Below are 23,000 nucleotides of genomic sequence, written 5' to 3'. Positions count from 1 at the left end.
TATTTTATAATTACTACCATCCAAAAGTGAGAAGTTATACAAATAAAATAATAGTTATACAAATATATAGATACTTTTATATTTATATAATAAAATTATACGTACTAATTTCGAGTATACATTTGAGGTATGTTTTCATTGAGTGATTTTAAATTATCATTAAGTGATTTCGAATTAAAGATAAAATAATATTCGATCATGTGATATCATATATAAATATATATCAAAATAGATATATATAGTATTACTCATATAACAAATTAATTACCCATGCTACACGTTATAATCCAAATCTACTTGTGGAAATTATGTGTATGACAAACTAGTTTAGAGAATTTAATAAAGGTTGCTAAGACCTTATATTGAGGTAACAAGGAGTATAAAAAGTTTAATTTTAAAATATTATAATAAGTATTTAAATTTGAGTAATATTATATGTATTTATTTTTGGTATATAATTTATATATACAGTGATATATCATTATATAATTAGATAATTTTAAAATATATGTCATTATATAATAAAAAATATCTAATCATATAATAATATTTTATCTATATATATAAATTATGTATTAAAAATAGATATACATAATTTTATTAATTAAATTTATACCCTTTCGTACTACACAATCCCTTGGAAATTCGAATTTAAAGCCTTGTTGGGGTTAGAAATGGACAGGGATATGCTGGTTTGATTTGACTTGCGACGAGACAGAGGATCGGAGTACCCCAGAAGCAAACTTTTCATTTTGATGGACTGTCATGTCCACAGTTGGTTAAGCTAAAATACGGTAGACAATTTTGTAGGCAAGTTGGGGCAACCGGCCACTGCTATCACTGTCTAAAACAAAAGACGAAGATCTCCCCGATGTGAGGGGCAGACTGCAGTCACCATAGATACCGTCTTTGAAAGGGTAAAGTGATTTTTCAGGAACATGGTATCATCAGCCTTCATAACCTTCGTCTTTAGCCATTGAAACTTTATCCCTGTAATTTCTTTTCAAGAAAAGGACTACACATTTTCGAATTCATATGATATAATAAACGTATCTTATGATATGATATATATTATCGATATAGATTGATACAATTTTTTTCAAAAAGAATGTATAATAAAAATATATATGAAAAATTTAAAATTTTTAAAAGTATTTATAAATTTTTTTAAAATAATTGTATGTCAATTAGAATTTATTATTATTTTATTAATATTATATTTTTTGAAAAAAGTATTTTATGGTATGATACATGATACATAATACGAAAAAATTAATTTTTAATACTAATATAATAGGCGATTTAACCATAAAACCCATTAATTATTATGTCTCAATATGCTACACTATGCTAAACCCCAATGTCATCCTACATAAATATATAAAATTTTCATGTGCCATTACTATTATTATCAAGGTTCTGAATTCTGATCTTTAAAAAAAATACAAATATTGGCTGAAAAAGCTGTTAAATAAATTTGTATCAATCTTTTTTGTCTTCTGGTTGCCATTTATCTTGATCCCCACTAGAGGGGAAGATAAATTCCATGCTATTGCTGCTGCTACTGCCGGAGTTGAACATGGCGTCAGCCATGTTGGCCACTTGAAGATACTGATCTCCATCCTTACTGTCACATCGAATGGTGGAGGGCCCTGCATCACCGACGCCGCCACTGTAGCCGCCAGCCAGGCTGATTCCACCACTCCCTCCAGCGCCTAGCTCCATGGAGAGCCATGTGCCAAGACTAGTTGTTGGTGAAGGTTGCATGGTGATTGGTTGACTGCTCATTTCTTGCGCAACTTCTGATACTGAAACTGGGATTGATGGCGCTGTAGATGACATATGGCACGTGTGTTCACCATTGTATGTCACTTCAAAGGTCGAAGGATCATTATCCAATCTCTGAACTTGCTTCTTGGCTGGGCACTGGTACAACTTCTGGTGTGTGCATCTGTAGTAACTCCTAAAACAAAAATTTATTTATCTGTCAGACATCTATGTTCCCATAAATTAACATTAATTATAACATCGATTTAATAAAATCAAATAATTAAATAATCTAATAATAATATATAAATAAATTTAAATAATATATTTAAAAATTATGATCTAAATAGACAATACTATAAAGTCTAATTATTTACTATTTATTAGTTAATTTTTCTCTCGAAACCAATAAAATATGATTTTTTATATAAATTTATTATTCAGAGAGGATTCAAAAGTGAAAGACCAATCGTTTCAATATAAATAATATCGATAGTCTTAAAAAATCAAATTATATAATGTTTTATGTATTCCTATGATCGTAAAATTTTAATTTAGTAAATCCCAAAATTATAAAAGATTGGTTGATTTTATTTAATTTATATAAAATAAATTTTTCAAAGCAAGACCAATCCGGTGTTCTTTCATTGGGCTTTTGCTAACTAATCAGTGTTTCAGTTGGGATGTCTTTGACAATTAATAGAATCAGAAGACTTGGTCAATTTTAAGCCTACATGTGTGTACTAAATCAAACTTCTGGATTGATTGACCGGCAGAATTGACAGTAAACGGTGTTTCAATCAAAGACCTTCTAACCCTAAACTTCCCAATCTAGGGCATTATTATATTTTGAATTCTTAGAAAACTTCCTGATGTACCTTAATATTAATTATAATTTTTTATCAATAAAATTATATACTGAATAATCTAATTATAATTTACGGATAAATTTAAATAATTAATAAAAATATATTCAATACATTTAAAAGTTATGATTTAAGTAAATAGTATTACTGAGATTTAACGAGTGAAAGACTAATTATTCTAATACAGATAATTCGAGAGCTTTACAGATTCAGATTTTTAAATTATATGATATTCCAAGTATTTCTATCGTCTAAAGTGTTTTAATTCAATATCTTATATTCTATTAGTCTTAGATAAAAACCATAGCCATAACTAACTAGATCTGGATTGAAAGATATTGTCATGTATGTACCTCGGATACTTCGAATTCAGTATCTCTTTCTGCCCATATTTTCTCCAAGTGTAGCCATCTTCCGGTGGAATTTCCACATTTCCAAAACGAGGAGCTGGCACCATCACTGTTCTTGCATTCTCACTACAAACAAGCAATCTAATATTATTAAAACTTGCTACCATACAACTTTAAGAATATCTTTTGTGAAGGCTGCCCAGAAGAAAACAAGAGTCTAATAGGTATGGAATTAATATTTAAGTGTGATATTTTATGTGGTACAGAAACAAAAACACGGAAACGAAAAACACTAAAACGTATTTTCTCAAAAATACAGCAAACAAAAATATGAGAAACGTGAAAATATAAAAGTATAGAGTTATTTTATCAAATTTCATAAAAATACGTCATGTATATCTTTTTAAAGAAAGATAAAATACAACAATTTTTTTGCTTCGAGAAGGTATGAATTTAACTAACTTCATCTATCAATCAACAATTAAATAAATAGTGTATATCAAACCTAACGAAGCCGATTTTTTAAGCGTTTGTCAATAGTTAAGAAGCTGAAGATGGAGAGGAGATAAGTTTTTAACACAGTGCCGGAGAGGAGATGAGTTCTTAATATAGCATCGGAGAGGAGATAAACTTCAAATGTTAGAGAGAAGAGAAGATGAGATGAAATCAAAGTGAGGGTTCAAAATTGTAAAAAAGAGTAAAATATGAAATTGATTTTAAATCAATTAAAAAAATAAAAGAAATGTGTTTTAATTTTTTTTTATATTTTCGAAACACCCCCGAAACGTTTTGTATCAATTCTAGAGTGTTTCCAAAACGAAGACGTTTTGGAATGTGATTCCAAGTTGATGTATATAGGCTGTATATATTTTAGTGGAATTTTGTGAGAAATAGCATGGAAAAGCTGTGTGAGCTTTCAGGACATTTTCCTTTCAGCAAAAACAATTCACATGAAATTACTTATGCCTTTCTGAGTAAAATATAACTTATCTACAAAATTTCCAGGAACAACGTTACAATAATTAAGTCTCATAATTCAAATGCTTTTGATCGTTAGGTATTTAATTACCTCCGTCGGTGTCTCAGTGAAGGAGAAGAAGTACTCCTGACGGCAGAATCCAATACATTTTCCACTGCCTGAACGTCTCCTCCGGAGACTCTCAATCGTGTCGATGATGATGAGCCTTCTGCCTGTTTTCTGATGGCGAATGAGCTTTTATGATCAGCTAGAAGCTGCGCTTGGATTACGTCCCCCATGGCTTGTGTGACACTAGACCTCAACCATTCGTGCAAACCCGGATCGATATTCTGCAGCTGCTGCTCAGGCAACATCATCGGTGGAAAAATCAAAGGCGCTGGAAGAGAAGACAATTCAGCTTGAGCGCCCACCTGACCATTTATGCGCTCTCTAGCAGCAGCAAAGGTCCTTATAATATCTTCACAGGCTCTGAGAAGCAAGCTGGGTTGATTGGCAATGGTGGGTAGGTTAGATTCAAGCTCTTGAGACAACTTACATCCTTTGAGGATTAAAGAATAAATTGAGTCCTCCATGGTTGCTGTATTTTTCTGTTTATTGGGTTGATTTTGGTTGAATATGAACATATAAACAAACAGAGAGATGGAAATAGAAAAGGCGGTTGAATTGAATGTTGGCTTTTTGGTAGGCTTCTTTGATGCTGCATAATTCATACATTAAAGTGGGTTGTTTATATATATTCAAAGCATAATGTGTTTCTTTTACACGGTAAAAGAAAACAAAGAAGAGAGAAAAAAAAAATAATGCGACTGAGTCATGGTCTCCTGCAAAGTCTAGAGGAAGACTTTACACTGTTGAAACTACTAACATTTGGACCTTGAAAAAATGAATTTTCTATGGTTTGAAGGCGGAAATTTTCTTCTAGGTTGCATTGAAAGTTGAACAATGTCATGTACCAAATTCCAGGAGAGTTCATTGGGTTGGAGCTTCACCCTCACGTCATGGGTCAAGATTCCATGGACCCCATCGTATGAAGCATGTAATGCAATGTTGGTCTTTTTCCTTGTTTAAGTCTAGGGGTGGGCCAAAGATCTATTTCCCACCCAAGTTTTAGCCGAATTGCCAAACACACCCATGATAATTCAAAAATCTAAATACTCACTCATAAACTAATTTTATTAGAATTTTTTGTTAAAGGTAAGGATAAAATTATTATTTTAATAATATTATTAAAAATATATAATTTTATCTCATTTCTCTCATAAGTTTTAAAAATTGACATTTTACCCCAAACCTCAACTTTGAAAAGTTACAATTTTTCTCTGAGAGTTTGGAGTTTTTAGAGTTTTCTCTTCAACAATTGGAGTCGGCTTTCCCCACCCATCTTTTGACAAAGACCCAAGAAGAAGGAATGGTAGCCACCTATCTTTTGATTGAGGCTCGAACGACCACCCATTTATCACATGCGGACGATGTTAGGGTGACATCATGCAATTCATCGATCTTAGCCACGATGCTTGATTCGGTCAAGATGACTGCAGGATGATGTCGAACAACTACTAGAGATAGTGGGGCAACAATGACAAATGCTTAAACGACGCAAGGAAGACGAATCGTGCAAAAGAACGAGAGATGATTCATGTGAAATATAGGGAGACATTGGTTGAGATCCATCGCCCTCCAAGGGTCAACAAAAGATGGGTGGTCTAGAAGAAAGGAGAGAGATGGTTGAACAGTGTCAGTTGCTAAAGAGGGAAAGGTTTTGCCAGAAAATCAAAATCTTAAGAGGAAAAGTGAAATTTTCAAAACTTAATTATAGGAAAAAATTGTTAGTTTTCAAACTAAGAAGAGAAATTTTATAAATTTTTTTGGTTTTACAGTTTAGGGTAAAATGATGATTTTACCAATTAGAATTTTGTCCATGAATAAATGTTTGAATTTTTCATCTACTACATATGTGTTTTTGCAATTAGGTTAAAACTTGGGTGAAAAATAGTCTTTTGGCCCTCTATGGGTGGATAAGAACGCAACTGAGTTCAATTTGAGTTTGCTAAGTTAAAATTAAAGATAGTATAAGTTTGATTTGAATAAAAAATTATTCAATTTAATATTATTTGAGTTCAATTTGAATTCATGATTCGACTTAATAGTGCAAATTTGTGGTTCAATTTGGCATGAATTCATAACTCGAATCAATTGTTCGAATCTATACCTCGGATTTGTAACTTAAGTTTATGGTTCATTGATAAAATGATATCGTTTTATCCAAATAATAGACATAACTATTTATTCAAACTATGAATTCAAGCTGAACCGGATCATAAATTCAATCCATTAATTTGAGTATAAATTCGAGCCAAAGAAAACCACGAATTTGAATAATCAATTTGAGTCATAAATTCAAACCAAATTCGAATATAATCAAGCTAAACATCTCCTAACTCGAATCTGGTTTGCTTTCGAAATAAACCAAATCTTCTATCTTAAATTAAACTCAAATTTAAATTAAACAAATTCAAATCAAATTGAACTAAACTGAGTCGATGTGGTTCAGATACAACCCTATTCGTGTTGTAGAATTTATGAATGAGGTTTCATAAATTCAAGCCAAATTCGAGTCGAACGGAACTACAAATTTGAATAATCAATTTGAGCCATAAATTCACACCCAATTCGAATAGAATCGAGCCGAAAACACCTCTTAACTCGAGTTTGGTTTACTTTCGAAATGAACAAAATCTTCTAGCATGAATTCAACTCAAATTCAAATTAAACAAATTCAAATCAAATTGAACTAAACCGAGTTAACGTGGTTCAGATCCAACCCTATTCATGCCTTAGAATTTGTCAAAAAGGTTTCATTTACTCCAGCAAACATCCCTGGAAAGAAAATTTATTACTATTTGTTAGTTACATAGGCAAATGAATGTCTCAAACTGTGATAAAAGGGGGACACCATGAAAGTATAATCTTAGTAAATAATATTTCACCTGAGAAAATCATAAGTTCCCGTTCCAAATTTTTGAATTACAAATTCTCTTCTAAAAGCCAAACTCTATTAAATATATATATATATATATATATATATATATATATTGAAGGGCAGAAATAGAAAATTCAAGTGTTAAAGTCATCTAATAACCTAAAAAATGTATAATTTGATTAAAATTACACTAGATAGATGTGATTGAAGTAGAATCGATCTGAAAATTAGTATTTTCAAAATTGAACCGAACCAATCAATTCAACCGAAGGTCAATTTACAGTTTAGCTCAATTCTCATAAATATATAGATTAGTTTAAAACTTGATTAAACTTAGTCAAAACCAATAAATTGGATGAACCGATGAAAATCTGGAAAATCGAGTTTGACTAAACTTTTACCCATTTTTTAGTTTTTACAAATGTAGACACTAAAAAATCTATGTTTTTTATTTTTTTTTTTACACAATTTTGTCATTTTATTAATTTTGCCATTTTATAACTTTTGTCATGTATATTAAAATATTATTTCGTCTTGGATGAAAATTTAAAAAATCAAAATTTAATCTTAAAATATCAATTTAAAATATAAAATTTAATGCCCTGATTATCATATTTGAAATTATTTTTTTCTTTTTTGAGTTATTTTTATTTTAATAAATTAAAATTTATATTTCAACAAAATAAATATATTTGATTGTTATTATAATTATACAAAATTGTTTATAATGAATTTCGTATAGTTTATACTTAAAAAATGTATTAAATTATTGATATTATTTAAGAAATTTATCATAATTTAATAATAATTTAATCGACTGATTAAACTGATCGAATTATAAACTAATAAAACAATATATTTGATCAGCATTCCAATTTTAAAAATATTATTGAAAAATAATAATAAAAACACAATATGCGGCCAGGATTAGGGTTAGACTCGAGTCGAGCCAGCTCAAGCTCGGCTCAGTTGAGCCTGAAACAAATTGGGCTTGGCCGAGTTCGATTGAGCTCGAGCCGAACTCGAGCTGGTTCAGTAGATTTTTTTAAAAATTTTTTTACACAAAACGACGTCGTTTTAGAAACAAAAAGTGAGCCAAACCGAGCTGAACTCGAGCCCGAAATGAGCCAACCTTAGCTGAGCTCTAGCCGAATTAGAGCCGCCCATATATGAACCGAGCCGAGCTTGGCTCGGCTCGAATCCAGCTGTAGCCATGATTCAGGCTCAAGTCGCAATGGAACCCAACGGGTCCTTTCAGAATCCGAATGATTCTGAAGTTGGTAACCCGCGAATCAACGAACTAAACCCGACCCATTTCCATAAATTCTTCGAATTTTCAATTCTCGTCTCCTCCAGCTCTTACAGGTCTCACCCTCCACCATCTGTAGATCATAACTGTTCGTATGTGAAAAAAAGAAAAAGTAATCAAATCATGTTCAAGTTTTTGAAGGGCGTAGTCGGTGGATCCGGTACTGGCGTCAAAGATCTTCCATATTATATCGGCGACACCTATCCCTCTGCTTGGGGTTCCTGGACCCACTTTCATGGCACCGCCAAGGTAATTTCACTTCTCCTTTAACATCATCATCCACTATTCATCTCAACTTACATTAAAATCAATTCAATCTATCAATTCAATCATTGCAGGATGATGGATCTCCCGTCTCTATATTCTCCATCTCTGGAACCAGCGCCCAGGACGGACACTTGGCCGCTGCTCGTAATGGTGTCAAGCGTCTCCGAACTGTACGGTCATTTGTATCATTTCGCATATTATTATAATTGTTCTTATTTTAAATGTTGTGTTGAATTGAATTGAATGTGCTTGGTTTGTTCAGGTTAGGCATCCGAATATTTTATCGTTTCTTTACAGTACCGAGGTTGAGAATTCTGATGGTTCTACTAATAAAATTACTATTTATATGGTTACTGAGCCAGTAATGCCGCTTTCTGAGAAGATTAAGGAACTTGGTTTAGAAGGTTCACAAAGGTTTAATATTCTTTTTCTATCTATCTTTTTTTTTGTTAATTTACTGAGTTTGATCTCCCTCACTTGTGTGAACATTGATTTGTTAATGAGTTCGTGAATTAATTTTATTCTGTTTGTTAGGGATGAGTATTATGCATGGGGGCTGCACCAAATTGCTAAAGCCGTTAGCTTCTTGAATAATGATTGTAAACTTGTAAGTTTTTGTCAATCAGTAAAATTTGCAGGAATGTTTATAAATCTGGTTTGATTCTTCTTCTTTAATCTCCTCATGATCTGCAATGTCAGTTTTTAATTACCCTTGGGTTCTACAGGTTCATGGTAACGTGTGCCTGGCCAGTGTTGTTGTTACACAAACTTTGGATTGGAAGCTGCATGCGTTTGATGTTTTGTCAGAGTTTGATGGGAATAATGAAGCTGCCACTGGAGCAATGCTGGTAATCTTTGTAGTTAGTTTGACAAACAACCTGCAATTGCATTTTTGTTTTCATAAAACCTCTCAAATGTAGTGTTGGACTCGAATCGTGCCCATTCGAGCTCGAGTTCGAGCTCGGCTCGAACGAGCCTGAAACCAGCCAGCCCTATACTAGCTCGGTCGAGCTCGAGCTACTCGTCAAATTTTCCAATTAAAAATTTTGATACAAAACAACGTCGTTTTAACCAATATGTATTAAAACGACGTCATTTTAATAATGAAAAACGAGCTGAATTGAATTCGAACCAAGTTCGAGCTTGACTTTCACGAGCTCAAGCTTGAACTCGAGCTTAGCTATATGTAAATCGAGCCGAGCTCAAGCTCGGCTCGAATGCAGCCCTACTCAAATGAAATACATTATGACTAAAAGAACAAGCATCATATATAATTTCGTAAATCAATGGACCCCTTAGGAGGGCAAAACTATTATCAACAGATCATCAGAGACTAACAGATAAAAAATTGTAGTTTGTTGTAATTCAGTTCTGCTCCCTGCCAATTGATTTATATATATGATAAGTTATTCCATAGAAACTTTTGTATTCATAATTTTCAAGATTTTTTATGCACTGTTATGATCTTACTTGCCTGTTAAAATTTTGGATGAAATTCTTACTTAATTATGTCTGAATATTTTTTAATCAATAATGGTTTTCTTCCTTTACTTTTGATAATAAACTGTTTTGTTATTAGACTGACTGATATACTTGGCAAGTAAGTCTGTTTGTCTCAAAATTTGATTACCTTTTACCTATTTCCCTCAGCAATATGCATGGCTTGTTGGAGCACAGTACAAATCTATGGAGTTGGCAAAGTCTGATTGGGCTGCAATCAGAAAATCGCCACCATGGGCCATTGACTCTTGGGGCTTGGGTGAGTCTCAGTTTACTTCTTTTGCTCTTACAATAAACTGTATAGATCAATTCTCTATTGTTTTGTGCTTGTATAAATGTTGACATCACTTGCTTTACTCTGATAGGCTGTCTCATTTATGAACTCTTTTCTGGTATGAGGTTGAGCAAAACAGAGGAGCTGCGTAATACTGCTTCAATTCCTAAGGTTTGCCTTTTATTGTTGGATATTGCCATATGACTACAGATTTTCTGCTCCTGGGTTATATACATTTTCCCCTCTTGATCCATTAACGTAATTGCTTCTTTTATGTATAATTGATATGATTGGTATTTCTAACTGTGCATGCTAGTGATTCTTCGTGAGCATTTTTTTGTATCTGTGCTTGCATTTTTGTTGGTTGTTATTTTGATTTCTTTTAAAAAATCATTTTCATTTGCGTCTGCCTATTTTCTTGTCTCACAGTCTCTGCTTCCAGATTATCAGCGGCTTTTGAGTTCCATGCCTTCTCGTAGGTTGAATTCATCCAAGCTTATTGAGAACAGTGGTGAGCATTTCCTTTGAGTTATTTCGGTTTATTTCTATGTTACTGTTGATAAAAAAGAGGCTAGTCACTATCATGAGTTTTTTCAAAATTTTCATTTCTCCTTTTTTCTTTCCTATATGTTACTAAATTTTGCCATTTTTTGATGCTCAGAATATTTTCAAAATAAGCTGGTGGACACAATACATTTTATGGAAATTCTAACTTTAAAAGACAGTGTTGAGAAGGATACCTTCTTCCGAAAACTTCCAAATTTGGCTGAGCAACTCCCTCGGCAAATCATGCTAAAAAAGGTGTTGCTTTTGATATTCTAATTGGGTATGCTTAATGTATAATGAATGCCTGTTGATGCCAGTTTATGTTTTTATCTTCTGGTTTGTACAGTTGCTTCCTTTATTAGCTTCTGCACTTGAATTTGGTTCAGCTGCTGCCTCTGCATTGACTGCACTGCTGAAAATGGGCTCTTGGCTTTCTACTGAAGAATTCAGTGTCAAGGTAATAAACCTTCTATACTTCTATGGTGTACCATTTTTATATGTTTATTTTAGTTTTTTCTTTTTTAACCATTCAATCTCTCAGTAACCATGAGCATGTTTCTTTAATTGTTTCATCACTTCTGCTTTGACTGTGGGAAGCTACTTGATGTAATTTGCAGGTATTACCAACAATTGTGAAGCTATATTCCTCCAATGACCGAGCCATTCGAGTGGGTCTCTTGCAACATATTGATCAATATGAGGAGTCATTATCTGCACAAATTGCTGATGAGCAAGTACGCGGCCAAACACAAAATGGTTCTTCTTGTTGTGATTATTACAAATTCTAGTTCATTGTTTGGATGGAAGCCCTGGCAATAAATTTTGCGTTCATTTTGATATGCTTTTGATTAGGTGTACCCCCATGTTGCTACGGGTTTTTCTGACACATCGGCTTTACTTCGTGAGTTGACTCTTAAATCCATGCTTGTTTTGGCTCCTAAGGTATGTTTATAGGATAGACGTACACCAACTACTACCATTATGAGCTGTCAATTGTATCTTTCTATCTTGTGATTGTTGCTTCTTTTGGTTTATAGATACATTTTTGTAGTTAGTTATGCTGAGGCCTTTCTTAATGTTGTTTTTATATGCTTTCATTGCAGCTCTCTCAACGCACCATATCAGGGTCTCTGTTGAAATATCTTTCAAAGCTACAGGTACATGACATGTTTGCCAGTAGAACTTAATTCTATTAATTTCTAATAATGTTAATCAGATGCTCTTTTCTAATGCTGAGAGTTAGTGTTTTTGGTTCTTGAATCCTTTTCTGGTTTAGGATTCCTTACATAAAACAATTTTTTTTTTGAAGTCCTGTAGTTTATGGTCTAAATATTTGTTAAATTTTATAGGTTGATGAAGAACCAGCAATCCGGACAAATACTACCATATTACTTGGGAATATTGCAAGCTACTTAAACGAAGGGGTAAGTATGAGCAAGTTGCTTACCTTCTGCCTCTACTTCCCTCTTTTTCTCAAGCATCTTTTAATTTGATATATCTGCAGATAATGGTCAATCTCTGGTTTATGGTTTTCTTTTTTTGATGAGATAATCATTAATCCAGTTGTGATTATGTGGTTTTTGTAACTATATATGCCTTGTTCAAAATTATCATCTGATGTGTTTGAATGTACAATACAGACAAGGAAGAGAGTTTTGATTAATGCTTTCACAGTACGTGCTCTGCGGGATACTTTCTCTCCAGCTCGAGGAGCTGGTATCAAAACTTAATATATTTTCTTTCTTCTATAATTAGCTATTTGTTTATAAGTTTTAGTTAGTTTCTTTAAAGTTCAAATCATACCTTTCAGAGTGTTGAATAAATATACCATTTTCCTGTGTATTTATTTTTTTTCGAGGTGTCTGCTTACCCTTTAAGCTCCCACAGGTGTAATACATTAACCAATTTAAATTTCTTGTTTCTGGCAGGAGTTATGGCTTTATGTGCCACCAGTGCTTATTATGACATCAATGAGGTTGCAACTAGGATTCTTCCGAATGTGGTTGTACTTACTATTGATCCTGACAGGTTATATTTCTTTGGATGATATATATTTTTAAATTTTTTGACTCATTGTATAACGTGCTCCTTTTGTTTTAAACAGTGATGTCAGATCAAAGGCATTCCAAGCGGTTGATCAGTTTTTGCAGATTGTGAAGCAACATCACGAGAAGGTGGGGTTCTTAATGTCTTGGTTTTTTTTTTTTTTAATTGTTTAGATTTTCCATGTGTTTACAGCTTGTAAATGTAGGCATGAAGAATTACTTGTGCATGTCAAGCACTGAAGTATTATAATTATTCATCATATCTTTTTGCTCCTTAATCACTACTTCTCTCTTGTATTTCTTGTTCATATAGCTTCCCTAGTTAAGGTATAAGTTCAGTAAGTCGTATTTGTAATCTGGGTAATCTCTCTATGGTTCTTAATTTCTTACCATTTCATACCTTTGTAGTACTTCAGCATAACCCCAACATCTAAGCCATCTGTGGTATCACTATTTCTTTTCAAAAAAACAAAAAAAGACTCCAAAGGGCACTAAGTGAAGTGGTTGCAGTGATGCAGTTTTAGTAATCTCTTTCTTATATTGGACAATCTAGCCAAGTTGAAACTTGTTTTGTAATAGCTAAAAGCTAATCTAAGAAAGTATGAAGATATTATTGTGGTTGATATTTGATTATCTCATTGTCATTTTTATATATATTGATTTTTTTCTTTGTGTTTGATGTAGACAAATTCTGGTGATAACTCTGGAGCTCCAGGTATTGGAATCACATCAATGCCAGGAAATGCCGGTTTACTTGAGTAAGTGATTTAAAAGTAATCATTCTATGAAAGTGGGGTTCATTTTGAACTAGACAGTGTTCACTCATACTGAGTTACACAGGCAACTGATGTTGCATTTTGCTTTGTTATGATTGTTCATCTGTCCTGTTATGCTTATTCTGAATTGGGGCTTTGTTTAGGATGTAGATCCCCTTTTACAACATTTTGGACTAATGTTAAATACACAAACCATTGGCTTTATTGAATCCTGGTTGGAAAGAGGGGTGCCCAGGATATTAATAATCTTGTTTTGTGTTTACTCAATAAAAACTGAAGGCAAGAAACAGAAAAAACATTGATAATAACTAGTATATGGAAAATTCCAAGAACAACTTGTATGTTCAGATTTGCTAATTCTTTCAAAGCAAGAGTACATTGATGCAATGGCAGTGTGACACCTAAAGGTGCTTTTCAGTGTTTTGTAAATTTCTGGTTTAGATACCTTAGAATTACCTGGATTCATGTATCTGATTGTTACATATGTTGTCAATTTGCCAATGAAATTGATTATCTATTAGCAACTTTCCTGAAAGGTAGTGTTGACTCGGTTATAATTATCATGTAGATGGGCCATGAGCTCCTTATCACTTAAAGGGAAACCTTCTGACCAAGCACCGGTTGTTTCTGCAAATTCTGGTACACCTCTAACAGTAATGACATCCAATTCCAGCTCAGGTATGTATTTTGATTACTTATTGGTACTTCTAATTGTATCAAATTTTATGGAAAAATTATCTTCTTGGCTTATTCATCTTGCTTCTTGTCCTTAGCAATTTAGATAGTTAAAGCATTTACCTGACTAAAATCACTTGAAGTCTATTGAATATGCTTAAATTGGTTAATAAGGCATGTCTTGGATGATAAGTGTAGAGTAAAATCCTGGTGTCACATCATCACCTTATTAAAGTGTGAGATTGGTGTGAGCTTTGCTTTGGTCAATATTTGGGTTATTGTTGGCCTATGTCAGACTTGCTAACCTTGTTTTGAACTCAATAGTTCATACACCATTTACTGATGATACTATCAAGTCTTCATGTTTTCATCATTGTTTATGTGGAGCATGATGGATTTCTTATAATGCATGCTCTTCACAAAATTGTAACCACATGTATGTAGGTAAGCATGAAGGATGCTGCATCATGCTTTTGTCTGTATGCACATATTAAGTTTTGTCTGTATGCTTGCCCTTATTTTGTAATGAAGTTACTTACTGTTCTATTATGCTTCCACTAGATCATTATCTTTCCTCATAGTTTGTGTGGATACATTCTCTAATTTGATACTAATGTCATTTCCTTAGGGATAGTAATGGAAGCTACAAGCACAACATCAATCCATCATGTAAGTTCAGGCACGGACTTTGCTGATCTGCCTGCACCTGGTTCCCCCACTTCAACAGATGGCTGGGGAGAAATTGAAAATGGAATTCATGAGGAGCATGACAGTGACAAAGATGGTTGGGATGATATTGAACCTCTTGAAGAGCCTAAGCCAACAGCTGCTCTTGCCAACATCCAAGCAGCTCAAAAGCGGCCAGTTGCACAACCTGTTTCACAGTCAAAAGCAGCAGGTACAATATCTTATATTAATATATTATAGCTTGTAATATACTGGACAAGTTTTTTCACCAAATATTGTGTTGAGTAACCTAAGTGAATTCTTTTTATAATAACTCAAACTTGCTGGACTAGATACACCTATAGAGGTACAACTGTACATTGTTATTCGGTTTGCCTTGTTTTTCTTAGCAGTCTGCCTTTATTTCATGTTGGATGTATTTTCTACTGTTTTATACATTGGCAGGAACACATTCCTAAACTGATTCCTGTTTTAATTCTCTATTTTCCTCAGTGACAAGTTCGCGACCAAAGAGTACAGTTAAAGCACCAAAAGATGAAGATGATGATTTGTGGGGTTCCATAGCTGCACCTCCTCCGAAAACATCATCAAAACCTTTGAATGTGAAATCATCATCAACGGTTGATGATGATGACCCCTGGGCTGCTATTGCTGCTCCTCCACCGACTACAAAGGCGAAGCCTTTGGCAGTGGGTAGAGGTAGAGGAGCTAAACCGGCTGCTTCAAAACTGGGTGCACAAAGAATAAATAGGACATCCTCAACTGGGATGTAAATCACATCAAAAACAAGACAACAGCGAAGAAGAAAAGGTAATGTTTTGTAAATTTTAGTCCATTTTGGTTACTGGAAATCTGAATGAATCAAGGTGACAGTGTGTGTCATATTAATTGATTTGTCGTATCATTATTATTTTTTCTACTAAATATTATTATAATTGTGGTTCAAAAGATACTGTTGTGTGCTAGAGACTGAAACCTAGCTTCACCAACCAAATTTAAGTGTTTGTAAACAAACATACATAGGCAATACTATATGTATCAATTTTAAATACATAAATAGGTACATACTTATGTGTGTCATCATGTGATTGAGTGTTATTTTATCTTTAATTCAAAATCACTTAATCACATAATGACATATATTAGTGTGTATCCATCTGTGTATTCAAGGTGGATACATATAGAAGTATTATTATTTGTTTATTTATTTTTAGAATATCAATGAAAAGCCCAAATAGGTATTTTAGAATAATTTTCATTGATTCAAAAGAACCTTTAGTAAACCCTTGAGCTAATCTAGCTAGGCTATAGATGTGTTTCTTAGGAATTTCCAGATACAAATGTAACAACCCTAATAACTAAGTTTTACTAGGGCATACATAATAAATATATAGTTTCATGCATTAAGGTTGGACTTTAGAATATGTATATATTATCTACTTTTATGAAATCAATAATATATAAACAATCAAAGCTTTCTCAATATCTAAGTAAAGATAAGAAATTAAAGTATAAAACATAGGGATGCAATTTGTGAATCCAAATACAAAATGAATTTGAGGGAAATTATAGAATGAAGTAAATTCAATTTGAAAATATAGGTTTTATTAATATGGGAAAGTTAATTTAGAAAGTTATATGTGATTGTTTAGCATAATGCTAGTTTAACACAGTTTATGATTATTTAATTATGATTATGGATTATAATTATAGGAATAATTGATTATGTGATAATAAATTCTTGCATGGGTGTTAGAACTTATGATTGAATAATATCTGATTAAGTGATTTTGATGTAAGAAAAAATGTAAATACTCAGTCACAAGTTGCCATCTCTGATTATAAAAATAATTTTGTATAATTTATTTATATAAATAGTTTTATTCCTTATAATTATTGGATTATGATTATGGATTATAATTTAGTATGACTTATTATTTCAATTGGGTATAACTTATTATTATTGGGTTATGAATAATCTTGGTTATTCTAAACAGTCACATAGTTTATTTAAACTAGATTATTGATTTAAAATTTAAATAATCAATTAAATTTTAAACTCTTAATCAGATTTCAATCAATATTAAATTTGTCGAACATAATAATTTTAACTTTAACTAAAGTCAAAAAGAGAACAGTAAAAATGTATACACGGTTGACTATTTGACACATGCGATATAGTACATTGGGGTCTAATTGTCACTGATGTGTTTTACGACTAAAAGGATATTTAATTATTAAAACCAAGTGAAAAAGATCATATATTTAGATTATTTAATTGATAATTCAAAATATACTAAAATAAGCTTTCTTGGAATTATAGGATTTTTTTTTAATTCATAAGCTAAAATATTAGACATTGGATATATTAATAATATATCAATATTAAACTGAAAATTGGCAATTAGAGCCAATGATAGGCTCTATTATGGGAAGACTTGGCAAAAGGTGGGTCATGGTGAGTCATGTTGACCCGCTTCGATGTTAAAACTCGAAGAACGACCCTTGGCATTGTGAATTTGTGAGTCATACTTTTATAGACTTTTTGACTGATCAATCCATATGATTTATAATTTAGTTACAAGAAATTAATAAACTTTCATAGTTGTTTTAAATTTTCATGGGTTATATCAAACCAACCCATGAGTCTTCTCCAGAGGCCTTGACGCGAGCCGTACTAACCCACCCACGACATTTGCTGTCTCTACCCTTGGTGAATGGCAAGTGAAACAAGGAAACAGAAGAATCAGTTCCATATTTCATAGGATCTCCCCTTTTAGATAAACACAACAAAAATTCACCAATTTTTGATTTATTGATATCTATTTATAGTTATTTATTACATTATATTTTTTAAACTGTGATATTTAAGGGTTTGTTTTTGGTTTGTAGGCATGATTATGACCTGTTTGTTTTGAAACCGAATTGAGAAAGTTTCAAACATAGTGTTCCCGAATAACTAAAGGAATACAACAGAAACAATAGACTTACTATAAGAAAGAACAATTGCATAGGTGGGTAAAGACTGCACACACACACACACAAAAAAATTGTAGAGTTAGGAAAATATTTTGGTGATTTAGAGTTGGGTAAATTGAATGCACTAAAACATGATTCTATTTAATTTCTACATAGTGAAGCCACTATAAGATCACCAATCAGGGTTAAAATGGTCATTATCACCACTAAGCTCAGCTTTATATAGCTAGGGGAAGCCAAAACACCCTCTCACAGGTTCAAAGTATACTACTTTGTTAAATAAAATCAGTTTGGTAGGAGTGGGATAGGTAAATAGACAGATAAACAATTATACGAAATTTTACGTCTATCTATGAACCCAATTTTTACTTATCTTTTTTTTTTTTAGAAAATTAAAATATTATGTTTTTTACTGATTCGATATAAAAAATTAAACATTTTTTTTTATTCTAACATAAATTTGATGTAAACAAACTATTTTTATAATTAAATTAACTACAAAACAATAACAAAAACTTTAATTACTCACAAATTAACAAAGCGGGATTCAATTTTAAATAAATAAATCTCAAAATTTTAATTTTAGATTTTCAAATAAAATATCAAAACAATGTGATGGAATGTTATTTACGTGGATTAAAATGGCTTTGATATAAGATTTCTTTTATCTTGAATTGATTTTTAGATGAAGATATGAATGAAAATGATTTTTGAGATGTTAAATTTCTTAGGTTTGGATGAGGGTAAAATGAGTATAAATTTAATACCTTGGTAAGAAAAGGTATAATGAAAAAAAAGTACAACTGGCTAAAAAAACTAAAATAATTTAATTTCCCTTAAATTATGAATGCATAATTGCAAGTATTAGAGGGAATGTTATCAAAATATTTTAACCCTCAACTAATTTGCGGGGATAGCTAAGTTGGGAGAGCGTCAGACTGAAGATCTGAAGGCCGCGTGTTCGATCCACGCTCACCGCACTTTTATGTTTAACTTTTGAAAAAAATCTACTCGGACCAAAACGCCGTCGTTTCCCTTTTGAGATAAACCCCGCGTCAGATTCAGTTGCTTCCAAAACCCTAAAATCCCAGGCTGACGAATTTCAGAACGCCAAAATCACAGGCGAACGAAGCAAAAAGAATGAAGAAGAAAGAAACAGTGAACGGAATATTCGCGTCGTGTTCTTTTAGCAGCCTCGGCCTTCACTCCACATTATGTGACCAGCTTCGAGGTTGTTTTGTTTGAAAAAAAAAATACATTTTTTTGCTTTATTTAAAGCTAATTATAGTGATAATATACGTAATTTGTGTACAGAAAGATTGGGATTCGAAGCTCCCACTCTTGTGCAGGCTCAAGCCATTCCTGTAATCCTTACTGGCCGACACGTGTATCATCCTGTCCTTTGTTCTCGTTGTTTCTCTTTTTAAACATTGTAGTTTGTTAATGATAATTTATTCACATCCGGAAATATAGACTTGTTAATGCAGCAACTGGTACTGGCAAGACCGTAGCATATTTAGCTCCCATTATTCATCACTTGCAGAGTTACACTCCACGAATTGATCGTTCTCATGGAACTTTTGGTAATGAGTATAAAACAATTACGTTTTTTAATGTGTGCTTTTTTTTCAGTAACAATTATGTTGATGTGTTGATTGTTTGGTTGTTTGGTAGCATTGGTTCTTGTGCCTACACGAGAATTATGCATGCAAGTTTTTGAGATTTTGCACAAGTTATTGCATCGGTACCATTGGATTGTGCCAGGTTATGTTATGGGTGGTGAGAATAGGTCGAAAGAGAAAGCCAGATTGCGCAAAGGTAAACCACTTTCTAAATTTCCTGGCACTTGTAGAATGTAGAGAGACTTACTATTAATTGTAGGTGTAACTTAGTCGATTGGGAAATTCATCTTGCGTTACTAAATACTTTTCAGGTATATCTATCCTTGTTGCAACACCTGGACGCCTTCTGGATCACTTAAAGAATACATCATCATTCTTACATGCAAATTTGCGTTGGATAATTTTTGATGAGGCAGATAGGTATAGTTTCATAGGTTAAAGTTTGAGTTACAGGTCCTCAACAAATTGTGTCTTCATTAATTCTTAATCTGCTTCTTGACAGGATTCTGGAATTAGGATTTGGAAAAGAAATTGAGGAGATACTAGATATTTTGGGCTCTAGGAATGATGGGTTTGTTGGCAAGGAGAAGGAAGTTCCTAACTCTAAGAGGCAGAATTTGCTATTATCAGCTACTTTAAATGAAAAAGTAAATAATCTTGCAAGAATTAGTTTGGAAGATCCAGTTATGATTGGCCTTGATGACAAGAAGGTGCAACAAGATGCATTGTGTGAACAGAGTGGATCTCTGGGATCTGCTATGAATGAAGAACTTGAACATCCAAGTGCAATGATGAGCTCTTCAAGTGGAGACTACAATCTTCCAGCTCAGTTGGTTCAAAAATTTGTGAAAGGTATATATTGTTTCCTTGGTGGACGTTTAACCTTAGGTTAGAGTGATAAACGTCTCAATGAATTTTATGCAGTGCCCTGTGGTTCACGGCTTGTGGTACTTCTTTCCATACTAAAGCATCTTTTTGAAAGAAAAGCTTCCCAAAAGGTGAGACTTATTTAATTTTTTAATTCCTTAATGCAGCTTCTAGTAACTCTCTGTCTTTTGTTATCAATATCATTCTGATTCCAAAGCCTTTTAAGTTGATATGTTTCTTGAGAGATACTGAGGGCAATCTTATTAAACAATTTTTTTTTTTCTTTTATTAGATTTCTGATGCCTTTTTCTAGTATGAAGAAAATCACTAATTAATTGGCTTTAACTTGATCTTCATTTGATCCATTGAAACCATGTGCAGTCACTTTTTTGTATTTTTATTTTTTGAGTTCAAGATCTGATCCAATAATTGTTAACATTTCTTCTGGCTTTATTTACATGCTTCATTGTCTGATTTGGTATTAATTTGTCAAGTTCTCTCCACACTCCTGTAGGTTGTGGTGTTCTTTTCAACATGTGATGCTGTGGATTTTCACTATTCTCTGTTGAGTGAATTCCGGTGGTCACCCTATGCACAACAAGACGCAGAAACCAAACAGCTATTTTTGAGATGTAAAACATTCAGGTTACATGGGAATATGAACCAAGAAGATAGAAGAACTACATTTGGGGCCCTTAAAACAGAAAAGTTGGCACTGCTATTGTCCACTGATGTTGCTGCTAGAGGCCTGGATTTTCCGAAAGTTAAATGTATTATACAGTATGATTCTCCAGGGGAGGCTACTGAATATGTGCATAGGTATTTAGACTTGTCTCTTTTGAAAATTTCATTTCTAATGATTCATAGGCTGTTTTCTTTCATTTTGAGGACTCTATATGCTGCATTGTTATAACTGGCATTCAATTTTTTGTTTTTATATACTACTGACTTGTGTCCTAAATTTATTTGCAATCCTACTTTGCTATCAATATTAAATTGTACTTGCGCTTGTTTTTATGTCTTTCAAGTGAAAGGCAGAGATTCTTGTTGCTTTTGTTGTGACAGATTGATGTTCTGTAGATGCTTGATGCTAACCTTCTTTATCTGTGATGCAGGGTTGGTAGAACTGCTCGGTTGGGTGAAAGAGGAGATTCACTGTTATTTCTACAGCCAATTGAGGTGGATTATCTGCAAGACCTGGAGAAACATGGTGTAACATTGACCGAGTATCCTCTCCTCAAAGTGTTAGATGGTTTTCCGTTGTATGGTCAGGTGCCTCAAGTGAAGAAGTTTGTTACTGCAGAATCACATCCTTGGGTATTAGCTCTCCAAAAAGCACTTGAGTCGTTTGTCTTGGCTGAGGTATGACACTGGGTATATTATGATGAGTATTTATACACTAGTAATATGTTGACTATGGTTGGTCTTTAACTTTGAGTATGTAACTTGGGAAAAGCCCTTACAGAGACATCAAACTCTGCACAGGGTATTCCTTCCATATTTGGCTTGTTTTTTCAGTATTATCATCAGATTTAGACCACAATTAGACCTACCGGTTCTAGTTTTTCTTGTTGTGTGTGCTCCAAGTTGATGGCTTTCATTCGTTGCCTTTCTGCAGCCAAAGATGAAGAAACTTGCCCAGAATGCCTTTTGCTCCTGGGTTCGTGCATACACTGCCCATCGTGGTGAGCTGAAAAGAATTTTTATGGTGAAGAAGCTTCATTTAGGGCATGTTGCCAAGAGCTTTGCATTGAAAGAACAACCATCTTTGGTCGGGAAATCATTCCAAACACAATCAAAGAAAAGAAAGAGGAATCAGAAGCAGAAGGGGCAACAGATAAAAAGGAAGGTTTCTGGTAAAACATAATTTTATAATGTGGGGCGCTGAACTGAGTAAATGGACAGTTTTGAAAATTTGACCCCTCTTGATCAGCTTGAGCAGTTGCAGCATGCGAAAATACTTGGATCAGATTCGTTGTCTTTCACTGACTTGTATGATCTGGTGGCGGCTGCCGGGAACTGGTTAATTGGAAACTCATTGTGGCATATTAGATGGGTCATTTTGTTCTCTGCAATGGGCAGAGTTGTAACTGTTGAGCATAATTTTACTTCTCACTGTAGCTTATAAAATTTTGACAGAAACACGATTGTAGATTTATTTTCAGTTTGTGGCATCGTTCATGTCCAGTGATACAAAATAAAGGACCCATTTGCAAAATCTGATTCTTTCATCAAGGAATTTAGAGTGATGCACACTTTAAGTATTCAGGTGATATATCAATATCTAATCAGATATTATTTTATTTTTAATAAAATTATATGTATTTATTTTCAATGTAAATAAATATATATTTAGCGTCTGTAATCAAGTGATTAAAAAATTTTAAAATTAAGAATAAAATAATTTTAAATTATATTATAATATATTATTTATGTATTTATTTGTATATTTAAAAATAAATATATATGATATTACTTTTTTATTCTTAATTTAAAGAATTAATGAAATAA

At 32.9% G+C, this 23,000-nt stretch overlaps 3 protein-coding genes and 1 non-coding gene across 6 annotated transcripts; 3 read left to right on the top strand and 1 right to left on the bottom strand.

Annotated features, from left to right (window-relative positions):
* Window positions 1–1,379: 1,379 nt before the first annotated feature.
* LOC123228320 (WRKY transcription factor 55) lies at window positions 1,380–4,644 on the bottom strand. Its single transcript, XM_044653674.1, has 3 exons — window positions 4,053–4,644; window positions 2,987–3,109; window positions 1,380–1,963 (listed from the first exon to the last, which is right to left on the bottom strand). The coding sequence occupies exons 1-3, from the start codon at window positions 4,583–4,585 to the stop codon at window positions 1,483–1,485; spliced, it is 1,137 nt and encodes a 378-aa protein (XP_044509609.1). The 5' UTR covers window positions 4,586–4,644; the 3' UTR covers window positions 1,380–1,482.
* A 3,637-nt stretch (window positions 4,645–8,281) lies between these two features.
* On the top strand, window positions 8,282–15,969 carry LOC123228176 (probable inactive serine/threonine-protein kinase scy1). 2 transcript variants are annotated; one of them, XM_044653466.1, is made up of 21 exons: window positions 8,282–8,500; window positions 8,590–8,688; window positions 8,781–8,932; window positions 9,053–9,125; window positions 9,244–9,366; window positions 10,169–10,277; window positions 10,384–10,463; window positions 10,722–10,803; window positions 10,954–11,093; window positions 11,185–11,295; window positions 11,456–11,572; window positions 11,691–11,780; window positions 11,942–11,995; window positions 12,188–12,262; window positions 12,479–12,554; window positions 12,767–12,866; window positions 12,943–13,012; window positions 13,568–13,641; window positions 14,228–14,337; window positions 14,969–15,232; window positions 15,514–15,969. In XM_044653466.1, the coding sequence occupies exons 1-21, from the start codon at window positions 8,375–8,377 to the stop codon at window positions 15,792–15,794; spliced, it is 2,406 nt and encodes an 801-aa protein (XP_044509401.1). In that variant the 5' UTR covers window positions 8,282–8,374; the 3' UTR covers window positions 15,795–15,969. The 2 variants fall into 2 exon arrangements, with proteins under 2 accessions (XP_044509401.1, XP_044509400.1); XM_044653465.1 differs by having other exon boundaries at window positions 14,963–15,232.
* Window positions 15,970–18,907: 2,938 nt separating this feature from the next.
* On the top strand, window positions 18,908–18,980 carry TRNAF-GAA. The gene has a single exon. It is a non-coding gene; the product is annotated as a tRNA-Phe (tRNA).
* Window positions 18,981–19,050: 70 nt separating this feature from the next.
* On the top strand, window positions 19,051–22,707 carry LOC123226877 (DEAD-box ATP-dependent RNA helicase 17). 2 transcript variants are annotated; one of them, XM_044651416.1, is made up of 10 exons: window positions 19,051–19,231; window positions 19,315–19,387; window positions 19,474–19,583; window positions 19,675–19,818; window positions 19,934–20,042; window positions 20,125–20,474; window positions 20,547–20,620; window positions 21,004–21,308; window positions 21,605–21,851; window positions 22,108–22,707. In XM_044651416.1, the coding sequence occupies exons 1-10, from the start codon at window positions 19,141–19,143 to the stop codon at window positions 22,354–22,356; spliced, it is 1,752 nt and encodes a 583-aa protein (XP_044507351.1). In that variant the 5' UTR covers window positions 19,051–19,140; the 3' UTR covers window positions 22,357–22,707. The 2 variants fall into 2 exon arrangements, with proteins under 2 accessions (XP_044507351.1, XP_044507352.1); XM_044651417.1 differs by lacking the exon at window positions 19,051–19,231 and having other exon boundaries at window positions 19,319–19,387; window positions 19,488–19,583.
* The last annotated feature ends 293 nt before the right edge of the window (window positions 22,708–23,000 follow it).

This window comes from Mangifera indica, chromosome 10 (assembly GCF_011075055.1).
Source record: "Mangifera indica cultivar Alphonso chromosome 10, CATAS_Mindica_2.1, whole genome shotgun sequence".
Taxonomy (NCBI): Eukaryota; Viridiplantae; Streptophyta; class Magnoliopsida; order Sapindales; family Anacardiaceae; genus Mangifera; species Mangifera indica.
The sequence above is the reverse complement of the archived record's forward strand: the minus strand, read 5'-3'. Positions and strand labels throughout refer to the sequence as shown.

Bases quoted from the DNA above. Each gene is read 5' to 3' on its own strand.
- LOC123228320 (XM_044653674.1), bottom strand. From the start codon at position 4,585: ATGTTCATATTCAACCAAAATCAACCCAATAAACAGAAAAATACAGCA. The intron at 3,110-4,052 runs GTAATTAAATAC...GCTTGTTTGTAG, and splicing joins TCACTGAGACACCGACGGAG to TGAGAATGCAAGAACAGTGA. The intron at 1,964-2,986 runs GTACATACATGA...TTTTTGTTTTAG, and splicing joins CTGAATTCGAAGTATCCGAG to GAGTTACTACAGATGCACAC.
- LOC123228176 (XM_044653465.1), top strand. From the start codon at position 8,375: ATGTTCAAGTTTTTGAAGGGCGTAGTCGGTGGATCCGGTACTGGCGTC. The intron at 11,296-11,455 runs GTAATAAACCTT...TGTAATTTGCAG, and splicing joins CTGAAGAATTCAGTGTCAAG to GTATTACCAACAATTGTGAA. The intron at 12,555-12,766 runs GTATCAAAACTT...TGTTTCTGGCAG, and splicing joins CTCTCCAGCTCGAGGAGCTG to GAGTTATGGCTTTATGTGCC.
- LOC123226877 (XM_044651416.1), top strand. From the start codon at position 19,141: ATGAAGAAGAAAGAAACAGTGAACGGAATATTCGCGTCGTGTTCTTTT. The intron at 19,819-19,933 runs GTAAACCACTTT...AATACTTTTCAG, and splicing joins GAAAGCCAGATTGCGCAAAG to GTATATCTATCCTTGTTGCA. The intron at 21,309-21,604 runs GTATTTAGACTT...TCTGTGATGCAG, and splicing joins GCTACTGAATATGTGCATAG to GGTTGGTAGAACTGCTCGGT.